Below are 22,676 nucleotides of genomic sequence, written 5' to 3'. Positions count from 1 at the left end.
AGGGTTTTGGACGTGATGCTGAGCTGGGGCTGCGCTGTCCTGACGGCAGGAGGAGTCTGCAGAGCTCCAGGGAAGGCTCTGTGCCTCCACACCAGCCCCAGGGCAGGATTCTGCCAGCCACATCGGGGAGCCCCAGGCACCTGGTCCCCACCGAGGGATTCGAGAAGGGTGGGAAAGGGCCACGGAGCAGCAGCCAAAGGGGGGTGCTGGGTATCCCAGGGGGGTTACCTCGCTGTGCCCTGCAAGATGTTGCAAGGGCAGGCTCTGATTTTTTCTTCCCCTCAGCAACACCAAGAGCACGCTAACGCCTACACCAGCAGAGCCCCCCCAGCAGCCACCTCCTGGGGCTCTGGGGAAGGGGAAGGCAAAGCCCTGATGCCCACTCCTCCCATGGGTGCGAGGGGACCCGAGAGCCTCACAAGATGTGACAGAACCCCAGCTCTCCCCCAGCAGAGCCCCCCAGGTCACCCCACCGCTGTTATTAAAGTCCAGTTTGTGCAAAGCAAGGACCCCTCCCCGAGAGACCATCACCCATCTCCTCCCACCCAGAGCAAACCCTTCTCCCCCCCAGCTGCTTTCATCACCTCCGCAAACCCCCAGCACCTGGGGAAGGGCTCCCCGCCCGCACAGCTTTGTGCCGGGCCCGTCCCCAGCTACGTGGGCACGGACAGGAGTCCCTGAAATGCCAGAACAACCCCGAGAGGGAGAGAAAACGGCAGAGGTTGAGTTTGCAGCCCGGAGTAGAGGTCAGGCGTTTCCAAATACTCCGCCTTGCCATCTAGTGGGATGAACGCGAAGGACCCGGGCTCACGGCGGGGAAACGTTGGGCGAATCCATCGGGCTGGAGCCGACGCCAGCACCCCTGGTCCCGCAGGAGCAGACGAGGTGGCTGGGGCTAAAGGGCAGTGCTGAGGTGCCAGAAGGCTGGATGGGGAAGGAGGAAGGTCATGGGGATGGACAGGCAGGGGACAGATGGAGACAGCCCTTTAAAGGAGGACATGACAACAGGGCTCACAACTCCCGGTATTTTAGAGCTGGGAAGGAGAGCCTGGAGCAGCTCCAAACCCCTTTCTCCATTCACCAAGGGTCCTGACGTTGGGATGGACATAGCCTGGGGCTGAGCAGCCCCGCTTTGGGGTTTGCATGGAAAAGGAAGGCAAGGGCAGAGCGGTGCTGCACGTACGTGCACCCGCTGCCAGCACGCTCGTGCCCATGGCAGCTCGCAGCACGAGCGCCCAGCGGCGTGCGCGGCGTGCCCATATAAGAGAAGCTGGATCTTCTCTCGAGTTGCCTTCCTTTGCCTCCCCAGGCCTGGAGGATGTGGGCTGAGCTCCGTGGTTTCAGTTCAGGATTTTGGATTCTCCGGGGATGTGTCATCTCTCTCACGGTACGCGTGTTTATTGCATGTGTTTAAAAATATAGAGGCTGAATACATTACATTTAAAATATCTCACCACTGGGCAGCTCTTTTCAGGTTTTGAAGGCTGGGATGACACGAGATATTTTAACCACCTCCGAGGGACTCTCTGCTGCTGGATGCGGGGACGTTTGGCTCCAGGCTTTGCCGCAGCTGAAGCAGCCCCAAACCGCAGGGCAGGGGGCACGCTGCGGGCAGAGCTCCTGCTGCCCCCACGTCCTGTCCGGGTTTGGGGTCCTTGAGGGACCTGGTCACAGCCCCGGGGACACCCGTCCTGCAGGTCAAACCTGACGTGGCCAAAGCACCACCAGGCAGCAATGCAGCTCCCAGGAAACCCCCAAACCAGACACGGAAGGGTCCTCCCCAGGCCCCCAGGGAGGAAATCAAGAAATAAGTGGGACATGGGGAAGCATGGGTCACCAGCATGGGTCAGCTGGTGGGCTGGGTGAGGGCTCCCCATCGCCCTCGCTGCTCCGAGCAGGACGCCGATTGCATTTTTAAAGTCTTCATTTTATTACAGCTGCCCACACCCTGCTCCGTTTGCCCCAGAAATGAAATCACCCACACGCAGAGGCCCAGGGTTAAATGCCTTAACCCCACATTTCCCATGGGACAGCAAGAAATGGGGGCTGCTGGTGGGGTGGGGGGGCCCAGCAATGCTCCCCAAGGGCAGCCAGCGGTGGGGCTCAGGCGAAGCGCCCCGTGGGCAAGCGGGGCAGGCAGAAGTAGGCGTTGGGGAAGAGGCTGAGGTTGATGGGGTTGCCATCCAGGCGGATGTCCTCCAGCGCCCTGCGGATGTGGCTGTGGTCTTGGCTGTCGCAGAACGTGTCCTTGTGCATGGTCTGGATGTTGTTGTTCTGGAAGGGGAGGCAAAGGGGAAAGCGGGATGGTGCAGGGGTCTCTGCATCCCCCTCGATGGCTGTTTTGGGACATTTCTCACCTGGAGGTGCAGGGAGCGCAGGCTCTCGGGCAGGGGCGTGGGGACGTAGTCCAGCTGGTTATCGGACAGATGGAGAAACTGCAGCTGCTTCAGGTCCTGTGGGAAGAGGCAAGAGGTGAAGCTCCCTCCTGACCCTTGGCACCATCCCTACCACCCCTTGCCGTGGCAGCTTTGGGCTAAAAACAGCCTGGTTGGGCTGCGGGTGCTTGGCACAGCTCGGTGCCCGCTGCCAGCCCCCGCACCCACCCGGAAAGCTTCGGGCTGGAGGCCGGTGCTGGGGATCCTGTTGAGACGGGCGTCCAGCCTGACAATGCTGCGGGGCAGCTCGGGCAGCGCCGTCAGCCTGTTCTCGGGCAGGATGAGCTCCTGCAGGCTGGGCAGGAGGCGGAAGGCGTCCGCATCTGCCCAGGAGATGGAATTGCTCGTCAGGTCTATTCGCTTCAGCTTCTCTGGAGGGAGAGAGAAGGGAGGGGGGTGGCAGTGTCCCACGTCACCACTTGTACCCACCGAGGCTGCCCCAGCGCAGAGCTCGGCCCTCCCCTTGCCTCGACATACTCAGCCCCGTGAAATCGCCGGCCCGGATGGCGCTGATGCGGTTGAAGCGGGCGTAGAGGTAGGCGGTGTCTGGCGGCAGCAGCGGGATGTGCTCCAGGTCGGCGTCGTCGCAGTAAACCGAGGTGCCGATGCAGAGGCAGCGCAAGCAGCTGGGGAGCCCTGGGGGTGGAGAGGCAGCTCCGGGCATGGCACGGCTCAGCTCGGCGTGGAACAGCTGCCCCGTCCCCGTCCCCCCCGCAGCCCCCCAGCCCCTGCAGGACCAGCCCTGTGGGTGAACACGCTCTGCAGCACCCAGAGCACTCAGCCCAGCACCTCCAGCGAGGGAAGGGCCAGGGCGCACCACCAGGAGAGCTGCTGGTGGACGGCTCTGCTCAGGACCAAGAAGCTCCCGTGGGAGAAGGGGAGACGCGAGGTTCCCGAGCACGGCAACGTTGCACCCAGGGCTCACTTGGACCCCCTCGTTTTTATTCCACAGAAGGAAAGGCAACAAAAGAAAGAAGGAAGGAAGGAAGGAAAGAAGGAAAGAAGGAAGGAAGGAAAGAAGGAAGGAAAGAAGGAAGGAAAGAAAGAAGGAAATGCAATGAGCAAAAAAACCTGTCTCCACCACCCAAGAGTCCCAGCGAGCCAGGCAGGGGCAGCAGGAGGGGGCTACACCATGTGCCCCCCACGCCCGCTCCCTCTCCTCTCCCCCAGCACCCGCCAGACTCCGCAGCCATTAGTGGGAGAGTTCAAAGCAGCAAGGCAACAATTTCCCTCTGCCTCCTACTTAATTTGTCCCAGTCCGGAGTGACAGAAAATGAATAAAGATATTTATCCCTCGCTACAGGATTTTAATTGTCACTAATCTAATTGCTACTCTGTCCGACTCTTGCAATGCCTCTGCTCATTAAGATGTTGCTGGTGTTTGCTGGAGCTCGTTTCCCAGAAATGTCTTTCTGCAGTGCTTCTGCCTGCTGTGTGATAAGGCAAAGCCCGGCACCCCTCATCTCCTCGTTGCCCAGGCAGAGCAAATAACTTCTGCTGTCTGCCGGCGGCAAAAGGGTTCGCTCCTTTTCCTGCGGAGCCCCAGCCGTGCCACCCCGGGATGTTTGGGTTCACTGTGCGGAAAGGAGACCCGTTTTGTTCTGCACTCACCCTGCGCGGGGCGGACGGGGCTGGAGGTCGGAGGCTGCGGCTTTGGTGTTGGAGCCGTGGTGCCCACCTCTGGGAGAGCCTCGGGGTCCTTGGGGCGAGGAGCCAGGGTCCCGACCTCGATCTGCAAACACAGCGGGGGTGTGGGGGCTGAGCGAGTGGGGGTCCGGGCAGGTCTTATCGGAAAGCCAGCTCTAAACGCCTCTCCTATCTTCAGGACCCCCCCTCTATCTTCCCAGAGGGATATGGGTGCCTCGTCCCGCCTTCCCCTGCTCCGTCCCGCAGCGATGTGGCCAGGCAGGACACCAGGAAGCTGGAAGAGCTGGGATCAAGTGAAGCCTTCCCACCAGCAAGATAAGATGAAGAGCCACCAGGGCTCGTAGGCTTGTGCAGGGGGCTGCGATGCTTTTCCCATACCACGGAGCAGCCCCTGGCTGCATGAAGATGAGACCTGCCCCGTGTGCCGGTGCTCCCCCGCGTCCCCCTCACCTTCGGAGCAATGTCACTGTAGTCGTAGAGCTCCTCATAGTTGCTCAGATCGACGACGTCCCCATAGCTGTCCAGCGTCAGGTCGTAGTTGTCCAGGTCCAGGTTTTCATAGAGTGTGAGGTCAAGTTTGGGCTTCTCCACCTTCCTGCTCCCCTCCTTGGCTGGGACAGCCCAGGCTGCCCCCAGACACAGGCTGGCGATGCCCACCCAGGCCAGGGGCCGCATCCTGCGCCCAGCCGGGTGCCCTAAAACAATTTGCAAAGCGGTGAAAGCAAAAAGAAGGACGGGAAGGCAGGGCCAGCACGCCGGCCGCAGCCAGCTCCACTCCGCAGCTGTGTCGGGGAGCTGCAGCCACTGCAGGGGACGAGGCTTTTCTTTTCTTTTCAGCCCATTTCACGCTCGGCTGGGCGGCCGTGCACAAGAGGCCCCAAGCAGCTGGGCTGTTCTCGCTTTCTGGCGTTCCCAGCCCCGAGGAGGTGGTGAGGGGCTCAGGGGTACCCTGTGCCACAGCATCGCCCACCCACCCACCCACCAGGCACCCATGTGTGCACCCACAGCACAGCAAGCAGAGGGGGCAGGCACCCAGCAGCCCCCCACGTCTCTTTCCCAAAAAGTGCAAAAGCAACAACCGTGCGCACCCTGGGCTGAGAACGCTGCTCCCCAGTTTCTGCTGGTTTCCCCCAGATCAAACCTTTAGAAGTGCAGTAAAAGCCTTTAACCCCCTACATGCATCACCAGCCCCCAGCACTCCCAGCCCTGCAGCTCGTCCCAGCCCCATGTGGGAGCCCCCAGGCCGGGCTCAGTGCTGGAGGCACAGAAGGAAGGCAGCCTGCATGCACCTCCTTTACCGTCCTTGGCACGGGACAGCCCCACTCCGCTCCCACGGGCTGCTGCACTGGCCCGGGAAGGGCTTTTGGGTTTTTAATGCCTGGAGAGGAGGGATGGGGGGGGACCTGGCATGGTTGCTGCTGAGGGGAGAGGCAGGATGTGGCCAATCAGCCTGGTGGCCTCTGGCTGTCCCCAGCCCCCCCACCGGGACCTTATATTGTCCCCGTGGGCAAGCCAGCCCCGTGGTGGCTTCCCTACAAAAGCCCGGCCTTGGGGCTGGGGATGGGATGGATGGGATGAGGCCCACGCTACGCTCCCTGCCCTTGGTGACCCCAGGGACGATGGGGACACACTGCCCTGGGCAGACGGGACAGCCGGCTCTGTCCCTGCCCCAACCGGCCCAGGGAACAATTTCCAGCTGCCACCGTCCCCATGGGTGCAGAGCACCAGGCACGGCCCCTGCTGCTGCTTGGGGTTTCCACCAGGTAGGACCATGGAGAGAGTGTCCGGGGACCCCCCGCTCCCCAGGGTTTGGGGTCCCTGCTCATCATGGGCCCAGCAGCAGCCAGATGGCTCCTGACATTCGGCTCATCCACCCACCTTGCTCCCCCCCTGCTCACCCACTCTGTGCACTGTTGCTTTGGAAACATGGGGGTGGTTTGGGGACGGGGAGCACGTGTGGTTGTAGAGGGGCAGCACCACTTCCCCCAACCTGGATGGGATGGGAGATGCCCCCATCTCCCCCCCCCACCTCCCCCCATGCACCCACGGGTGCTGCTGGATACCCGCCACCTACAACTCATGGCCCTGCTTCATCTTACGGGTGCTGGGGAGCTGTCATGACCTGGGACATGTCCCACGGGGCTGGGACACCCCAGGACGGGCAGGATGTGCGCCAGCCCCGTGGGCTCCTCGCAGCGCCGGGCAGCTCAGTGCCCACGCAGCCACCCACGGCCACAAACACGTTCTTCTCTCACACGCAGCTCGCAGCCCACACGCTCACCCACCCGAGACATCGCACCCATCTGTGCTGCCTGCCGGCCGGGTGGGGACACCCTCGCAGCAGGGACCATCCTCGTCCACGCACCCACGGCCCCCAGGCTGCCCCCACGCATGTTCCCCCCCCACACTCCATCACGGCCCCGGCCCCCTCAGCATGGAGCAGAGCAAAGGGCTGCTGCTAATCTTCGTTAAGCCCCTCATTAGGCGGCTCAGCAGCCACCTTGATGGAGGCAATGTGGCAGCTGGGGGGGGGGGGGCATCTCGGCTCAACCCACTCCCCTCCTTTTTCTGCGGTGCTCGGCTCCCCCGGGAGCAGGGGCTGACTTGCCTGGAGAGGCAGCGAGTGGATGCCCACCCCGGGAGCGCGTGATTCATGCACCGCTCACGAAACACGGGGATTTAGTTCTGCCGCAGAAAAAAATAAATAATTTTTTTTAAAAAAATAAAACCTAAGGGGAGCTCGCCGCCTGCTCTGCGCACACGCACACCCCGTGCACGCTCCCGTGAGCAGCCCCACGCCGGAGCCCATGCGTTCGCACCCGCACCCACACCCGTCCTCCCTCTCTGCTCGTGATTCACGTGGGGAGAGCAGCAGCGAGAGGAGATTTTGAAGCCGCAGCGACGGGCGGGAGGAAAAAAATCGCTGCCTACACCCGTTCTGCTCGTGGGAAAGCACGCGTGAGCCCCGTACAGCCGCAGCTCTGGGGGTCTGGGATCATTGCTGCGGGTGGGAGTTGCCTTCCCCGCTTGTCCCAAAGCCCACCCGTGCTGCTCCCTGGGCCAAACTCACCCCAGGGATGTTTGTTTGGCTTCCCTGGGAGCATCAAGGCAACGTGGGGCAGCTCAGCCCTGGTTCTGCACAACCTGCCCCCAGCACGGAGCACGGCGGGGATGCTAACGCCCATCAGCTGCCCCCACTGCCCTGGGTGCTGCAGCTAAGGTCGGGCGCTCCTAATTAACAAGGATGCTCATTAGGACAGGCACATGCTCGAGAAGCCTGACCACCACCTGCTGCGGGCAGGGTGCACTCAGATGAGCTCCAGGGGGGTTTTGTCCCCCGGGGAGGAGCTCTGGTCCCGAAAGAAGCAGCGGCTGCTCCTGTGCGAGGAGAGAGGCAGGTCGGGCCGCGGCTCTGGGTCCCTTGTGAATCGCTTTATTTTCACTGCTGTGGAGAGTAGGAGTGAAAATACCATCAAGTTGAAATCACTCGAGAGCTACATGTCTCTAGATATATCTGTACAGTCTACCAGTATATATACACACTATATATAAATATATACATAGGGTCTCCGGGTTTAAGGTTGAAACCTGTCGAACCCAACAAAGCCCACTGGAGGAAGGGTTGGAGAAGAGACTTTTATTCTTTAAAAACAAAAAAAACGCAACCAGCTCAAATTAGCACAGGGGTTCAACGATCCTTCCAGCGCTGGCTGCAGCCCAGCTCTGGTGCATGCAGGGTACCTGGGGAGGGGGCTCCCAGCAGGAACGTCCCCATCCCCTTCCCGGGGAGCGGGGCACGGTGCCCGTCCGTGCCCACCCCAGAGAAGGGTAATTTTTGGTGGCTGAGCACCAAGGAGGTAAGGGCTGGTTTCTTTGGTTTATTGCTTTACTGCTTATTTTGATGAGATTTTTTTTTATTTTTTTATTTTTTCCCTCTGATGCTTGGCCTTAAATCTAAGTCCTGAGAATGGGGGAGAAGAAAAGAGAGTAACCCCTCTAAACCCGGACACCCTATATATGCAGGTACGGCTATCCAAGAGGGAAGCGATACATGTGGAAACGGGGAGGGGAGGGGATAAAAAAACAGCTTTTCCGAAGGAATAATTCTTCCCTTTTCCTTCCCTTTCCTTTTGCAAACACAACAACAACAAAAACACGAGCAAACCAAAAAAAAAACACAACCCACAAGGCAAAACCAGACGCGCGCGTTCGGCTGGAGAAAGCGATGGGGCGAGGAGGGTGCGGGGAGGAGAGGGGTCGTGAGAGCGGAGCGGGGATGGCAAGGGGTCACCCAGCCCCGGGGGGGGGTGGCAGGATGCGGGGGCTGAAATTTGGGAAGGGGGGGATACAGGAAGGGGGGGCTGGTCTCACCAAATAAACCCAGCGGGGAGCAGGAGCCCGGGGGCAGCCTCCCCCTCCATCACCTCCTGCCAAATTTCCACCGGTCCCAGGAGCCGGAGAGCCCCGGAGCGAGGCAGAGCAGAGGCTGGAGCCTCCCCAAAAGCTCGAGGCTGCCTCGGCCCGGTCCTGGGACGTGGCTCCGGCCACGAGGTGTCGTTGCCGGCCCTGCCCGGCGGTGCCAGCCCCGGTCCCCTCTCCCCGAGCCGGCCGGGGGACGAGGGACCTCGGCGGGGACCTGGCACCACCCTCCGCGGGCAGCCTTGCTCCATCCCACTTCGGTTTCTGGGTTTATTTTTATTTTTATTATTTTTTTTCCTAGGGATCCACGGGTGGAGGTGGCCGCGGGACCCAGCCGGTGTGATGGGAGGTGGTCCCGTGGGCACGCAGCCCCCCCGGGCTTCCCAAAGAGGGGCTGTGCCCGGCTCTGGTGCACGCTGCAGTGCCAAGAACCAGGATGCAGCTGGATGGATTTTAGGATTTGGGGGGTTTGGTGTTTGTACAGGCTGTGGCTGCCTCTGAGCTGAAACAGCTCCATCCCGGGGCGCTGTGCTAGCTGTCCTGCTGCTCAGCTCACTCCTGTCCTATCACCTCAGCTCCATCAGGAGATGCTTTGGGACCAAGCTGGAACCTCCCAAACCTCGGCCAGGTCAAGGGGGAGACAGAGCCAGCTCCAGAGCTGGTCTGGGTCCAGGCAGGCAAGGCAGGGCTGATGCTGTGACCTGGGACAGCCTCTGCACCACGGTGCCATCCTGCAGCCAACGCTCCCCAGGGAGGCAGAAGCCACACGAGCCCACAACCACCGCAGGCAAGGAAAGGTGGGGACATGAGAGGGATGGAGAGACAGGGTGTGAGCAGGGGGAGAGGGAGGCAAAGGGGGTCCCGAGTGTCAAACGCTGTAGGGTGGGGGGTCGAGTCTCTGTGCAAAGCCAAGTCCTGGGAGAGGCGGCACGGGGCTAGAAAACCACGGACTGCAGGAGGCGGAAACACATCATCAGGTCCAAGGGGATGGGGGGCTTCAGCAGGTTCCCGTCCAGCCGCAGGTACCGGAGCCGGGGCACGCTGTCCAGGTCGGAGGGGGAGAAGTCCTGGATGGACATCAGCGAGGTGGGGCAGATCTGCGTCCCGTTGATTTCTGCAGGGAGAGAAGGAAAAGCAGGGTGAGGGTTAGGGAAGGCAGAGAGGGATGCTAGAACCCCCCATCCCTGCTCAGCTGTCCTCATCTTCCTGGGTTCACCCCCAAAACGGGGTTGCTTTGCTACCGAGGGGGGGTTCACCAGCCTCTCCCAGAAGGCAGGGGCAGCCCCAGGGTCCTGGCAAGTGGAAAATCTTGCTTTTGTTGGGAAATGAAGGAGGTCACGGTCAGCCAAAACAAGGTGAGGAATATGGAGCCATTTGGGAGAGAAAAGGGATCACCACAAACAAAAAACCTGCCTAGCCAGGCCCAGTACACACGCCATCAAAAATCTACCCCTAAAACCTGCTCCAGCACTGTTACGGCAGAGATAACATTAATAACCGCTGATCCGGAGCGTTGCCTGCTTCTGGATTTCCATACATCTCTCCCCACCCCAGGGCCTGCGTTACAGGAAATAAAACAATATTAAAAAGAAAAGAAAATTGGGATTCTTATGTCATTACCCAGCTCCAGGGACTGAAATCTTATAAGAGCTGGGTTAAAAAAAAAAAAAAGAAAAAGAAAAGATGGAATATGAGGTACACGACCACGCAGGCATCTCTCCATGGGCAGCCCCAGCCTGGTACCCGTATGAGTGCTCCGAGCCAGCAGCAGCCCCCAGCTTCACTCCACCATCTATTTTGAGGCAGTTTGGAGTTGCTCATCCAAAAACCAGGCACTTAGCAATGTTCCTCTTCCATGGGAACTGGCTCCAGTGACCCCCTCCAGAGAAGGGACATGGTTTTTTGTGGGTTTTGCCCCTCTCCCTGGCACCACGTCCCACCACGCCATCGGTGCTTGGCTCCGGAGGAGCCGGTTTCTCGCTCGTCCCCTCCCAGCTGATGCTGCAGTCAGTGCAGGACCCCCCTGTTAAAGCCGTGCTCCAATTTTACATCTCCTCCTCGGCAGCAGGCTGCATTGCACATGAAGCCACGCACCATCACCTCCCAGTAAACACCACCACCTGCCAAAGCGCTCGTGTCACGCCACGGGCTGGGACCGGCGTCCTGCCTGGCGTCTGCTTCCCAAAAAAAGTGATGATGCCCCGTGCGGGTCCTGCAGCCCCACAAACCCACCACAACCAGAGGTACAAGAGCCTGGCTCGCTTTCCTCGAAGCACGTGGAGGGCTCCTGGCAGGCGCGCTGCATTCCTGCTCCCCTGCCGACAGCAAGGACTGTAGGCTGCTGGCCCGCTAAACGCAGAAACATCTGGGGTGACCAGGAATGGGGCTCCGTCTTCTTTTCTAATGTGCTGGCTGGGTTCCCACGTTTCACAGGCCAGCACCTCTCCCATGAAGTTGCTGTGCTTCGCCTGGAATAGTGTGGAACTGCCCCGCTCGGCTTGCCAAGACAACCTCCATCGCAGCCCTGTTCTCCCTGTTCCTTCCTCTGCAAGGCTCAGCTCGGGAGCTAAGCTGGGTTATTTCTAACCATCTCGACTGTGTGTTTGGCATCTGTTCTTAAAATATGTGCACAGCCTCTCCTTTTTAAATATCCCTACTTCTGAGCCTTGCTGGGGAAGCAGCTATCTAGATGGCAGCCCCCAAGAAGAGCTGCCCATGGCAATGAACAAGAAAAGCCCTGAAGCAGCAAGGGGGATTTAGCCTCGGTCTTCTACTAGCACCTTAATTCTTGGGTCATCCTTCCCCGTTCACAAATCCATCCTCTGCAGGGCCTCACTTGCCTACAGAAAATCCCCTGTTCTTCTCACCGTTGCATCCCCCTTTGAAAAAAAAATCACACCCTACTGTGTTAAAAAATGCCCTTTTAAAACAAAACACTTCCCATCCCCAAGCCTATCCATCCCCCAGGCCTCTCCCCAGCCTCCCGACGTGCCAATGGGACTCACTTTCGATGGAGTTGTTGTTCAGGTAGAGGTGCTCCAGCTTGGGGCTGATGAAAGGGACGTTGGTGAGCTTGTTGTGGGCCAGGTGCAGCACCAGCAGGTTGGTGAGGTTGAAGGAGTTCTTGGGGAGCCCCTTGTCGGAGATCTGGTTGTAGTTGAGCCGGATGAAGGCCAGGTTGGGAAACTCCTTGAAGTAGTCACTGGGGATGTCCTCGATGTTGTTCCTGTCCAGGAAGAGCTGGTGGATGGCGTTGGGCACGCCGGGGGGCATTTTCCTCAGGATGTTGTGGGCGAGGTTGAGTTGCATGAGGTTCTTGAGTCCCTTGAAGGTGTTTTTGTTGAAGACCCCGTCACTGAGCTTGTTGTGGTGCAGGTCCAGGAGCACCAGGTTCTCCAGCTTGTTGAAGACCCCGGCAGGGATCTTGGAGATCTGGTTCCTGCTCAGCCGCAGCTGCTCCAGGTTGGGCGGCAGGAAGGCGGGCACCTCCTTCAGCTGGTTCTTCTCCATGTAGAGGAAGATGAGGTTTTCCAGCTTCTCCAGGACCCTCTTGTCCACCTTGCGGATGCGATTGTTGTCCAGGTTGACCCATTTCAGCCCCGTGGCGTTCCTGAAGGACTCCTCCGGGAGGTCGTCGATGAAGTTGTTCTGGAGGTAGAGGTAGTGGATGCGGGGCGGGATGATGGGCACCTTCCGCAGGTTGCGGCTGTCACAGTACAGGGCAGAGGGGAAGTCCGGGGGACAGTAGCATTCCCGGGGGCAGTCGGGGAAGACGGAGGGGGGACCAGGAGGCAGGGGTGGGGGCAGCTCGGTGGGCTCGACGGGCTCCTCGGGCTCGATGGGCTCGGGAGGCGGGCGGGTGGGTTTCCGTGGGGGCTTCCTCCGCTGCCCGCTCACCTCCGAGATCAGCACGAGAACGAGTGGGAGAAGCAATCTGAAGGCCACCTTCATGGTCCAGATGTTTGCCTGAGGGAGGCAACAAGCGGTGGGTTAGGAAGCGCCCGATTTAGGCACCGCATCGCCTCCCGTCGCTGCTCTCTCCGCCAGCGGGAGCTTACCCCACATCTCTGCCAGCAGCCTGCTATTTTCTCTCCTTCCCCTTGGAAGTTATCTTTACCTCCAAGCCCTCTCTCGAGCGTGAGTCACTGAGATCCCCCCTCCCTGGCTCAGCTTTATGCCGTTGTGGGGGGGGCTGCCTTTTTCCAGTTTCATTTGGAGGTTTTTTGAGTGTTGGATTTTATTTTTTTTTTAAATTTTTTTTGGCTTTTTAAGGAACAGCCTATGGATGAGGGAAGAGTCACCTACATACAAGCCACAGAAAGGAGATCAGGGATAATTCCACTCCTTCAGCATCGAGCTGCACAAGGGTCCTAAAACTGCAAGGAAAATGGGTGGTAAATCTGGCAGAGGACAAGACAAGGGGTTAGGAAAAGAGGAGCTGAGAGCAGAAATCCCCTGGCCAGTGAGAAATGAGACAATGATGGGCCAGGAGGGGACATTTTCCTGCTCTGATGGGCCAGGAGGGGACATTTTCCTACTCTGAGCCCCAGCATCCCTTCAGCTTCCATGGGCAGATGTCCCCAGCGATGGGCAGGAGCCCTGCTGCCGCTGCGCCCTCTCCCAGAAGGATGGATTGCCCCTTCAGAGGCCTTGATGGATTAGGGTTAATTTTGCTCTCGAGCCAAAAAATCAATGATTCAGCAACAAATTGGCTGAGCAACAGTGTCGGAAGGCCAGCAGCAGTTAGCAGAGCGGTGAAGATGGATAGCGTTGTGCTTCAGGGACCAGGCTTTAATGCAGGGCGGCACATTTCCAAGGCTGTGTGATAGAAGGAACGTTTGCACATGGGCCCTACCAAAGGTGTTTGGCTAGACAGTTCCCTGTGCTGTCCAAATAAGTGATCCCTCACCTCCAGTCCCACTGCAGGGTGCCGGGCTGGTAATTTAGGGATACTCCCAGTTGAAGTGGGAGATCTGGAGGGATCGGGCAAGGTCTCCAGGGAGCCCCTCCTGGACACCAGCCCATCACACACACTACCTCTCCCCCTCTTGACCACATCCTGATTTTTGTGGTTGTCTGCCTGGGGAGGCTTCCTGTCCCCATCCCTGCCCTCCCTGCTGCTGTCTGGAGCAGCAACAACCTTCCCTGCAAGGCTCCTGCTGGTTGCTCTCCAGCTGGCAGCTTGGAGGCTGGAGGAACCCAGCGCCTTGCAGACGAGCTCCCCAGAAAGCCCTGTGCAGAAGGTGCTTTGGATGCTCCCTGGGCCAGCTGGAGCAGGCCGGGCTCCGTGCTTTTTGGGCAGGCAGCAGATCCCCGGGGGTGTTCACCAGGCTTTTCCCAGCCACATTTGGCACCCCAGCAGGAGCAGAGCTGAGCTGGATGCATGGCGAGGCAGATGGAGGAGCTCAGCAGAGCCAGGGTGGGAAGGAGAAGGGAGTGAGGTGAGACAGGGAGGGAGGAAGAGGAGACCAGGAGGAGGATGGATCTCCTGGGCTAACAGAGTGGCTGCCGCAGGAGCCGACGCAGCTGGGATGGATGGCAGCGTGGGGCACAAGCTTCTGGTGATGCTGGAGCTAAAATCAGGCTGCCTCGGGCTGCACCCACCCCCAAACCCCCTCCTGCTGCCTTTCCCTGGCACAGAAATGCCTTCCCAGGTACCCCCCGGCACAGCAACCCTGTTTCCATTGCAGCCTCCCACCAGGGCCCGCATCCCACCCGCAGAGCCCGCGGGGACCCTCAGTGGGTGCTGCTCCCAGCCCTGCTCCCTTTGAAGCGATCCCACGCATTCCTGGGGCTCAAAGGAATTGACTTTCTCCATGAAAAGATCCTGTTCTCACCCCCCCACCCCCCAGGCCCAGCCTCGTACTTTCCTTTTTGTCTCGCTCGGCTCCCATCTGGCTCTGTTTAACCCTACAAGCCTCCCATGCCTGCTGTTTTCAATCAGAGCTCTGGCATCTCGCTGGGGGAAGGGAGGAACGGGGAGGGGGGGGGAGAGCAATGGGGTTTGAGCCCTGCCAGATATTCAGCTCAGCAGTACTGCAGTCAGTCCCCTTCGGGGATGTACGTGCGTGCTCCCGTGTTGTCAGAGGACAGATTCAGCAGCAGGCTGCAGAGAACAGACAAAATTCGCCGCACATGGGCCCCTCCCTGGCCCTGCAGCATCCCCGCTCCTCTCCCAGCCACGTCCCCTCCCCGCACGCCCTCTCCCCCCCCACACCTCATCCCAGACCTTTTCCTTAGGATTTTGCATCAGCTCCGAAACTCGGACCTGGATTTTCACACCCACAAAGCCCAGGGGAGCTGGGGAGGGGGGGGGGGCTGAGGTCTGCGTTTGGCTGGTTGCGGAGGGAGGAGGCAGCTGGGATGCGAAATTCCAGCCAGCACCCGCCACGGTCCGGGATTTTGGCTCCCTCCTCCTGCAGAGCACGGCTCCGTGCGGAGCAATGTCACCACGAGGGTGGAGGACAAGGCAGTGGCGTCACCCCATCGGGCTCAGGAGCTGGCTCAGCTCTTGACCCTTTCAGAATCCACACATGCACGGACACCCATGCAGCCGTGCCATCCTCTCCACGTCAGGTTTCAGTGCTGCAGACGTTGCAGGGCTCTGCTTATAGCAGAAATAGTCACGGAGCCAGAAATTCAAACGGCACCGTCACGTGCCATTTGTCGGCACAGGAGGGAAGTGTCAGAAGGCAGACACAGACACAACCCCTCCTACCCACTGCGCCGCCTGCAACCCGCTGCCACGTCCCTACGGGGATGGGACCACAGCCTATGGGACCACAGCCTGCCCGTGGTGGCCGGGCAGGGGGCCAGGCTGCCAGCACCACCGCGGCCCCTTGTGCTGCCCGTCCCCTCCAGCTGCACCCCGCAAAGCCACAAGCAAGGAGCCCGAGGCTGCCACAAGCTTTACAGCTGCCTCCAGCACGCTGGAAGGTTCAAAGCCGGCTCTCCCTGGACACGGCACCATTGGCAGCCTGTTCTCCGTCGACTTTCACACAGCTGAATGTACTGGCGCGAATGCAAGAAGCAGATTTCTAAGTCCCACGCCCTGATCTTGCACGAGCACTGGCTGCCGGACCCGCGGCACGGCGCCTGCTCTGCAAACGCCTCCCCTCGACCTTTCCCACCGGTCCCCTATGGGCAGGGCAGCTCAAATCCCGGGTACCCCGAGGAATCCCTGCAGCTGGAATAAAGTTAAATCACGAAGCAATGAATGCATTCGGGACACTAACTGCCTCGTGTGAGGAAAAGGCTCAATTCATGAGCTAAATCTGCTCAGACACCTCCTGGGCTGAGCAGCTTGGCCCAGGTGCAAGACCACAGCACCCGGCAGATGCCAGCCTGGATTTTCCCAGCAGAGGCAGCTGCACGCTCACTCACCCTGTTACAATTGACAAAAAACGCAGCACAACAGCTGGAGATTCCAGCCCCGAATGCCGCTGGTGTTTGCTTTCCCAACATTTTATCTTTGCTGCACCTCACCAACCCATAGCTCCCAGGCAGCACCGGGTGCCAAAGGCAGGCAAAAATCCCAGCTGCTGGGGGAAGAGGGAGCTTTGCAAAAGTCCTCGGGGGGTTTACCCCAAGCAGAAGTCACAATGCTCTCCCTTGGGTGCCCCCTGCCCTCCCCACCTCCTCCTGCAGCCGTTAGGCATGCCGAGGGTGGCAGCTGGCTCTGGGCAGCTGTCCCTGATGGATCTGGGACCCCTGCTCCTGTAAAGGCGCCGGGGGGGACACAAAGGGAGCCTTTGGCTTTGAGGAGGTGAGGACAAAGCCTTGGTGGCTGGACCAGGGACTCCTCCTAGCCCATTGCCCATAGTCCTGCTCCCTTCACAGCTCTCCCACTGCTGCCTCCAGCCCACATCTCACCTCTGCCCCCCGGGCTGGAAAACGCCCCCAGCCTTGCCGGGAACCTGCGCGCTAAAGCAGATCAAGGAAGGCAACCTAAAAATAACCCAAAGGAGCCAGCAAAACTCCCCTGTTGGCCTCCCTCTGCCTCCAGCTGCCGTAACAGCCCATTAGCCTCTCTGCGAGAGTCTGGGTCTGCTCAGCTGGAACCGAAACAGGGAGTCCTTTATCCAGCACTGCTGGGAATGCTGCAAAAAGGCTAAACGCCGTGCAAGCCTGTCCTCCGAGGGGAGGGCAGACACCCCCACGTCCCCCGGGCACCCTGGGGAGCACTGATGCAACGAGCCCCTCCTCTTGCCCTTTCCTAGCACTTTCCCAGCCTCAGGCTGTCTGTCTGGCCGGGACCGGAGCCTGCACGCAGCCGAGGGCCCCCGCTGCAGGACACGGGGGTCCCAGGGGACCTGCTGCAGCCCTGCTGGAAAGCAGCTCAGACACGCTCACGAGGAACATTTCTGGGCTCAGCTCGATGGCTGCAAGATGCCGCCTGGTCCCCGTGTCCCTCTGCGTGCCAGCAGCATTTCCTCACTGTGCCGCAGCCACCGGACTCATTGCAAAAGGCTTGCCACGTTCACTGCAACCCCCTCCCGGCTGGAGGGCCCGTGGGAAGGCAGAGAGCACCTCTGCTGCCTTCTCCTGCTAGCAATTCCTCCTCCTCCTCCTCCTCCTCCAGCACTGCTTGTCCCAGCCCTTCCCGGGGCTGCCTCCGGCTCAGCCCGCCCGCAGACCCCTTGCCACACACGGGGCCAGCAGCTGAGCACCCACAGAAACAAATCACAGGAGAAAACACTTCCAAAGCGCTCTCAGCTCAGCCTCAAGCCTGCCCCACGCCCCCCCTGCTCCCCTCCCATCAGATACCCCGTGCCAGCCCCTCCAGCTCTGCTTTCTCTACAAGTTGGGAACCGCTCGCTGATGCTTTATCAGCTCCTTCTGCCTCGTCCCTCCCTTCCAGCCTCTTCCCAAGGCAGAGGAAACCTCCCGCAGCTGTGCTTTTATCCCTTCCCAGGGGGAAGCACTCAGCCCTTCGCCCCGGCCGGCAGGCAGGGACACCCAGCACGCCGTGCTGGCTCAATCCTGCTCGGTGCTGGGCTGCCCCAGGAGTGGCCCCTTCCCCGAGGCAGTGCCACAGTTCGCGGGATGCCGTCGGCTGAGCACCACATAAGGCAGGCCCCGCGATCGCAGGCTCCCAGGAAAGTTTCCAAGCCTTCATGTGCTGCGTGCTTTGCCTCCGGCTGCCAAGAGGTTGAGTTTTTTTTTTGCTTTTCGCCCTGGGGATGCTTTTCCTAAAAGCACGCAGCCCTCAAACAGGAGGGGAAGGGAGGGTTCGGGATAAAGATGAGTCTGGTCTGTGCACCAAACCATTTCCCCAGGGCTTGAGTGAACATCGCTGCCCCGCTGCCTCCTCCCTCGTCTCCTGCCTCTGCTGGAGCAGACACAAAGAGCCGGCTCCCAGCCGTGCCTCTCCCCACGGCGGGGCTGTTGGGGGGCTGCGCCTCCCTGCAGCTGGCTCAGAGCTGGCTGAGCAGGGTGGCCAAACGGGCGCTACGTGCCCCGGGAAGGGGATCCGGGCTCTGCCTTTTGGGTGGGGGCGCAGGGCTCTGCCGCTGAAACTCAGAAAACCTCACTGGACATCGCCCCCGGGGCACCAAGAAGGTGTGTGGCTGTGCCGTGCCACCTGGCTCACCGCTCCCAACCCTCCTGTGGGATCAGGACCCTCAGCAGCCCCCTGCCCCTTCCCCTGCAGACCCCACTGGAAACCAGCAGCTCAGCACCCCGGTGCACGAAGCGCCAGGAGCAGCCCCAGCTCCGGAGGCGTGCGCTCTCCTCCCAGCCTCTCTCCCCCTCCTCGCACACTTTTCCTGCTGCTTTCCCAGGCAGGGGATTGCCCCGGGCATGGCTCGAGCTATGTAGCCCCCCCGCCTCCCCCTCCCCCAGCTTTCCTACCAGGCTGGAGAGCAAGACCCGAGCCTGTGTGTGGTTGGGAGCGGGGGTCGGAGCAGGGGGGGACCAGGGGGTCCTTGCTCACCCCCACAGAAAGAGCCTGGCAGCAGCCCCGACGCCGCCGTGCACGGGACTTTCTTCTGGCTCGCAGCCCCCTCCACCCCCAGCCTTGCCCCACGCTGAGCAAAACTCCTGCAAAATAAAAGGGAAAAAGGGGAAGGAAACAAAAGACTCCAGCTGCTGAAGAACAGAAAACCCAACAGAGGAGAGAGAAAAGGACCAGCAAACGCCGCCGTGCGTGTAAGAGAGGCCGGAGAGGGCAGGAGCATCGTGGACCAGTGCAGCATCCAGGCTTGATCAAGGCAAGGCGAGAAGAGCCTCGGGGGAAAACACCTGCCCACAGCTTACCTGCGTGCACCTCTCCCTCCTCCTGCCTCTTATTAATCCCCAAGACAATTTCTCTCTGGCTGTCTCCCTCCTCCTCCTCCTCCTCCTCCTCCTCCAACTCCTCTCGGCACCGCGGCTCCGCCACGAGCGAGCGTTGGCCGAGCGCGGCGCGCGGGGGTTTTGTTCCTGGGAGCCGCTGGCCGAGGGTGGGTGGGAGCGCGGGAGGCGGAGGGCTGGGACGGAGGCGAGATGACAACAAAAACGTCTTTATCTGGCAGCCAAAGCGCTGCGGGCTCCGCCGCGCGCACATGGCCTGCCTGCCTGCCGGAGGGCTGGCGTTTAATAACAATTCCTTCTGCTGCGGAGGCTGCTCGGGGCCCGTGTTTAAAAACAAAGCTAATTAATAATTGGAATAAGCCCTTCCCTTGCCGTGGCCCCTGCTCCGGGAGCGTGTGCGCTGGGGACGGCGTTTTTCAGCCACGCGTCTGCCTCGCGAGCCGGGGCTCGGCGCGTGCCACCGGGCTCCCTGCGATGTCCCCCGTGGGTGGGTGGCACGGCGTGGGGACGTCCAGCTGCCCCCCACCCTGCTCAGCCCCGTGCTGGGGTCTCTGCTCCTGCCTGGCAGATGGCACCCTGCGACACAATGTGGGTTTTATTCACTGCTGGCTGAAGATGGCTTTAATTTAAATCCCAGTGATGTTTAATAAAGGGGAGAGAATGGAGCTGTAGCGGTGCGGGGCTGCTGGGTTTTACCTTCAGCTTCAGCCAGGTCCTGGGCTAGAAAACTGCCCTGCACAGAGGGGACATGGATGAGGGACCCCAACTGCGGGGTCTGCAGGGGTTCGTGGAGCTCAGGGGGACAATTCTGCTCCCAGGGGGGCTGGGACCTGGTGCGCAGTCGCAGCCCTATGGAACAGCCTGGGGCTGAGCAGGGGACCCTGCAGGCCATGGGCATCCCCATCCTGAGCACCCCTCGGGCATATTTTGGTGGGCAGGGGCTGCTCGCCCTCCCCATGAGCCTCCCTCCCTCCAGCCAAGCCGAAGTGCAGGAGGGGCCAGGAAACCCGAGCTGCTCATGGAAAACCCAGTCCAAACCCCACCGGAGGCTGGCAGCCGCCCAGGAGGGGCTGGTCCTGCGTTCCCACACTCGGCTGATGGTGGCTACCAGCAACAGCTTCAAACAGCCCAAATCAGAGCCTCAACAAAAGGTCCCACCCTCCGGCCTCCCCCGCTTTGCCCTGCGCTCCCTGCACCCCTTCAGTGTATTCATTTCCAGCACGGTGGCTGTTCCCTTGCCCCAGAACTTGGGGGTCTTGCTGGTGAGCAGCTCCCAGGAGCGAGCTGGGGCACCCAGACGCCTAAAACCCAGCAGGCAGCATGAGGGTAAGGCAGGAAAGAAACAAAGAGAAACCACGCTGGGACTCCAAGTTGTTTAAACAAAGGGTCCTGGTGGAGACACGTGTTTGCCAGCTGGAAAAGGCTCAGAATCAATAGGAAAATAATACGCTCTTTTTCAGCATGGAGATTTACACCAGTGGCTCTAAAAATAGTCAGAAGTCCCCAAATCCAGCAGAATGTGGGCTACGTTTCATGGCTTTTTTTTTCCCCTTGCTACCTAATAGGTACTCAGCTGGGCACTGAGGGTTGCACAGGGGAAACCGAGGCACCAAGTGGGGCAGTTGCTTGCACAAAGGCCTTCCTGCAAAGCCAGGCATGGAAACGTTTCCTATTCCAGACTTTACCCACTGTGCTATAGGAGCTGTGAGGCTGCTAACACAGCTCCTATTGCTGGGAAGCCCGAAAAACCTTTCGAAAATCTGGTGAGTACAAATTTTTTCCCTCGGCCAAGCGACTTTGTTTGTTGAATTTTCTTCCTGCAGGAATTTCTCTCGGTGTCCAAGTCTCGAATCCACCTTCAAAGGCGTCCTGTTTTGCTTGTAAGCAGCAGCAGGCTGCAGCCTCCGGCCGTCGCATGCTCGCTTCGCTGCACGTCTGCAGGAAAAGCCGGCAAATGAAGGGGATGCTGGGGGGGGCCCGGTGAAATACCCCTGCTCTCGTGGTTTTCTTGACTCTGGGAGATGCCAGGTCCAGATGCAGCACCCCGGCCATCCCCATCCCCCTGGTGCCACCTCCCCTTGGCTCGTCCCCTCTTCCCAGCCAGCCCCATTCCCTCCGCAGAGGTTTGCTGCAGAAATACCGCTCTGGTCTGGCGGAGGTAGGGGAGGAAATGTCTGAGCGTGAAAGCACCAGCAGGCAGAGCCAGGGCCGCGAGGACAGCTTGTCTCGACCAAGGGGAGCACAAGGGCCGGCCGTCGAGTGGGTAAATGGGAAGGGAAGGGGTCTGCAGCAAGCCCCGAGGCTGCGCCCACCGGCCCCTTGGGTGCAGCGAGGCTTCGGCACCCGGCCCCTTCCACTGTGAATCCCCTGCAGCCACCCCCCAGGAGGAAACAAGGAGCAGCAGAAGGGCTAAGGATGGGGACGTGAGCAAGTCTGGGGCAAAAAGCCCGTTATAAGTGGTTACGGACAGTGGTTCCAGCCCCGGGGCTTTCAAGAAGGGGAATTTCGCAGCACTGGAGGCTTCTCAAACACCACCGAGCAAAGGGCTGGCCCCAGACCAGGTCTGCCTTCCCCATGCTGCAGCCTGGGGTCCTCAGGAACAAGAGCTTAAAGTGGCTTTTCAGCCGGAGGAAGATGTTTATTCCTCGTGTTATTACGGCATCAGCCACTGCATCCCAAGCCGAGCCTCCCCTGTGCTCGGCGCTGTACAAACACGGGTGATTTATGGCGCGGCGTTTCTTTCTGACAGCCAGTTCTTAAAAATCCCCTCAGAGAGCTAAACAAAAAATTAATTTCAGAAAGGAGAAAAAAAAAAAAAAGGCAGGAAACCCGAGCTGCCCCTGTGGCCACTTGGTTGGATCAGCGCGTGCTTTATGCGCAACGTCAAAGCCCTCGCCCAGCACCCCGTGCCTCCGTCCCCAGCACCTCTGACCCACCCTGACCGCGGGTGCTGCTGTGGGTGACCCAGGCAGAGCTGGTGTCATGGGAAGAGGCCACCAAGAAAGGACAAGGGAAGCCCAGGGATCCCCCCAGAAGTGATCACTGGTGGTTTGGGACCGCAGCATGAGGGTGCTGAGCTGCTTTTCCAGGGAGCCAGAGCTCTCCTGGGGTTGTGTGCGCGCCCCCCAGCCTGCCCATGGGAAGCACAGGGTGCTGCCACCAGCCTGGAGGACCAAATTCCACTTCCCCAGGCTCGCCGTGAGCCAGGGACAGGGTCCTGCCCTGCATCCCTGCGGCAGGGGGAGTGCGCAGCAGCCCCGTCACGAGAGAGCCGGAGGGCTGGGAAAGCATCCTCATGAGCCCTGGAGAAACATTTGGCTGCAAACAAAGCTCTGGAGGTGGAAGTGAGCGAAGGGGAAAAGTATGCCGCTCCATAAGGCACGGATCCTGCCCTCCCAGCACCGGGATGCTGCGCGCTGTGCTCCCTCCCCTGGCTGCACGCAGGGCAGGGGCAGAGCCCGCCTGCTCTGTGCCCGCAGTCCTGGCTGCAGCAAACATCTGGAGACACCTGAAAACATGCTCCAGGAGGGCAGCTGCAGGAGGGACACGTGCAAGATGCTTCAGCCCCCCCGGCTGAACGAAGCAGCCCCAGCCCCAAGTGCTCCAGAGCACAAAGGTGTGAGGGCTCAGCTCAGCGCTCAGTTGGGGAGGGCGCTTGGGGCACTTTGGTCACCCCAGCATGGGGACCCCGGTGCGCACAAGGGGAGGAGGGCGAGAGGAGGAGGAGGCAGCAACCAGCATCGCTTCCTCGCAGCCGTGCACATTCCAAATCCCTTCCTCCCCTGCACATCCTGGCCTCGCCATCCACCCCTGAGCATCTCACGCTGCAGCGGAAGCCCCACGGAGCAGGACGCTGCGCTTCACCAGCTCAGACAGAGATGG

General features: G+C 60.4%; 2 protein-coding genes across 4 annotated transcripts; both read right to left on the bottom strand.

The window, feature by feature from the left end:
- Positions 1 to 1,779: 1,779 nt before the first annotated feature.
- Positions 1,780 to 7,346, bottom strand: OPTC (opticin). 3 transcript variants are annotated; one of them, XM_035347034.1, is made up of 7 exons: positions 6,182 to 7,346; positions 4,533 to 4,777; positions 4,047 to 4,167; positions 2,913 to 3,071; positions 2,604 to 2,806; positions 2,358 to 2,453; positions 1,780 to 2,274 (listed from the first exon to the last, which is right to left on the bottom strand). In XM_035347034.1, the coding sequence occupies exons 2-7, from the start codon at positions 4,755 to 4,757 to the stop codon at positions 2,104 to 2,106; spliced, it is 975 nt and encodes a 324-aa protein (XP_035202925.1). In that variant the 5' UTR covers positions 4,758 to 4,777; positions 6,182 to 7,346; the 3' UTR covers positions 1,780 to 2,103. The 3 variants fall into 3 exon arrangements, with proteins under 3 accessions (XP_035202925.1, XP_035202924.1, XP_035202926.1); XM_035347033.1 differs by having other exon boundaries at positions 7,153 to 7,346; XM_035347035.1 differs by having other exon boundaries at positions 1,781 to 2,274; positions 6,368 to 7,346.
- A 234-nt stretch (positions 7,347 to 7,580) lies between these two features.
- Positions 7,581 to 19,214, bottom strand: PRELP (proline and arginine rich end leucine rich repeat protein). Its single transcript, XM_035347032.1, has 3 exons — positions 18,759 to 19,214; positions 11,507 to 12,467; positions 7,581 to 9,615 (listed from the first exon to the last, which is right to left on the bottom strand). The coding sequence occupies exons 2-3, from the start codon at positions 12,450 to 12,452 to the stop codon at positions 9,437 to 9,439; spliced, it is 1,125 nt and encodes a 374-aa protein (XP_035202923.1). The 5' UTR covers positions 12,453 to 12,467; positions 18,759 to 19,214; the 3' UTR covers positions 7,581 to 9,436.
- Positions 19,215 to 22,676: the final 3,462 nt, after the last annotated feature.

Source organism: Oxyura jamaicensis, chromosome 26 (genome assembly GCF_011077185.1).
Source record: "Oxyura jamaicensis isolate SHBP4307 breed ruddy duck chromosome 26, BPBGC_Ojam_1.0, whole genome shotgun sequence".
NCBI classification, from domain to species: Eukaryota; Metazoa; Chordata; class Aves; order Anseriformes; family Anatidae; genus Oxyura; species Oxyura jamaicensis.
This window is presented reverse-complemented; position numbering and strand designations above follow the sequence as displayed.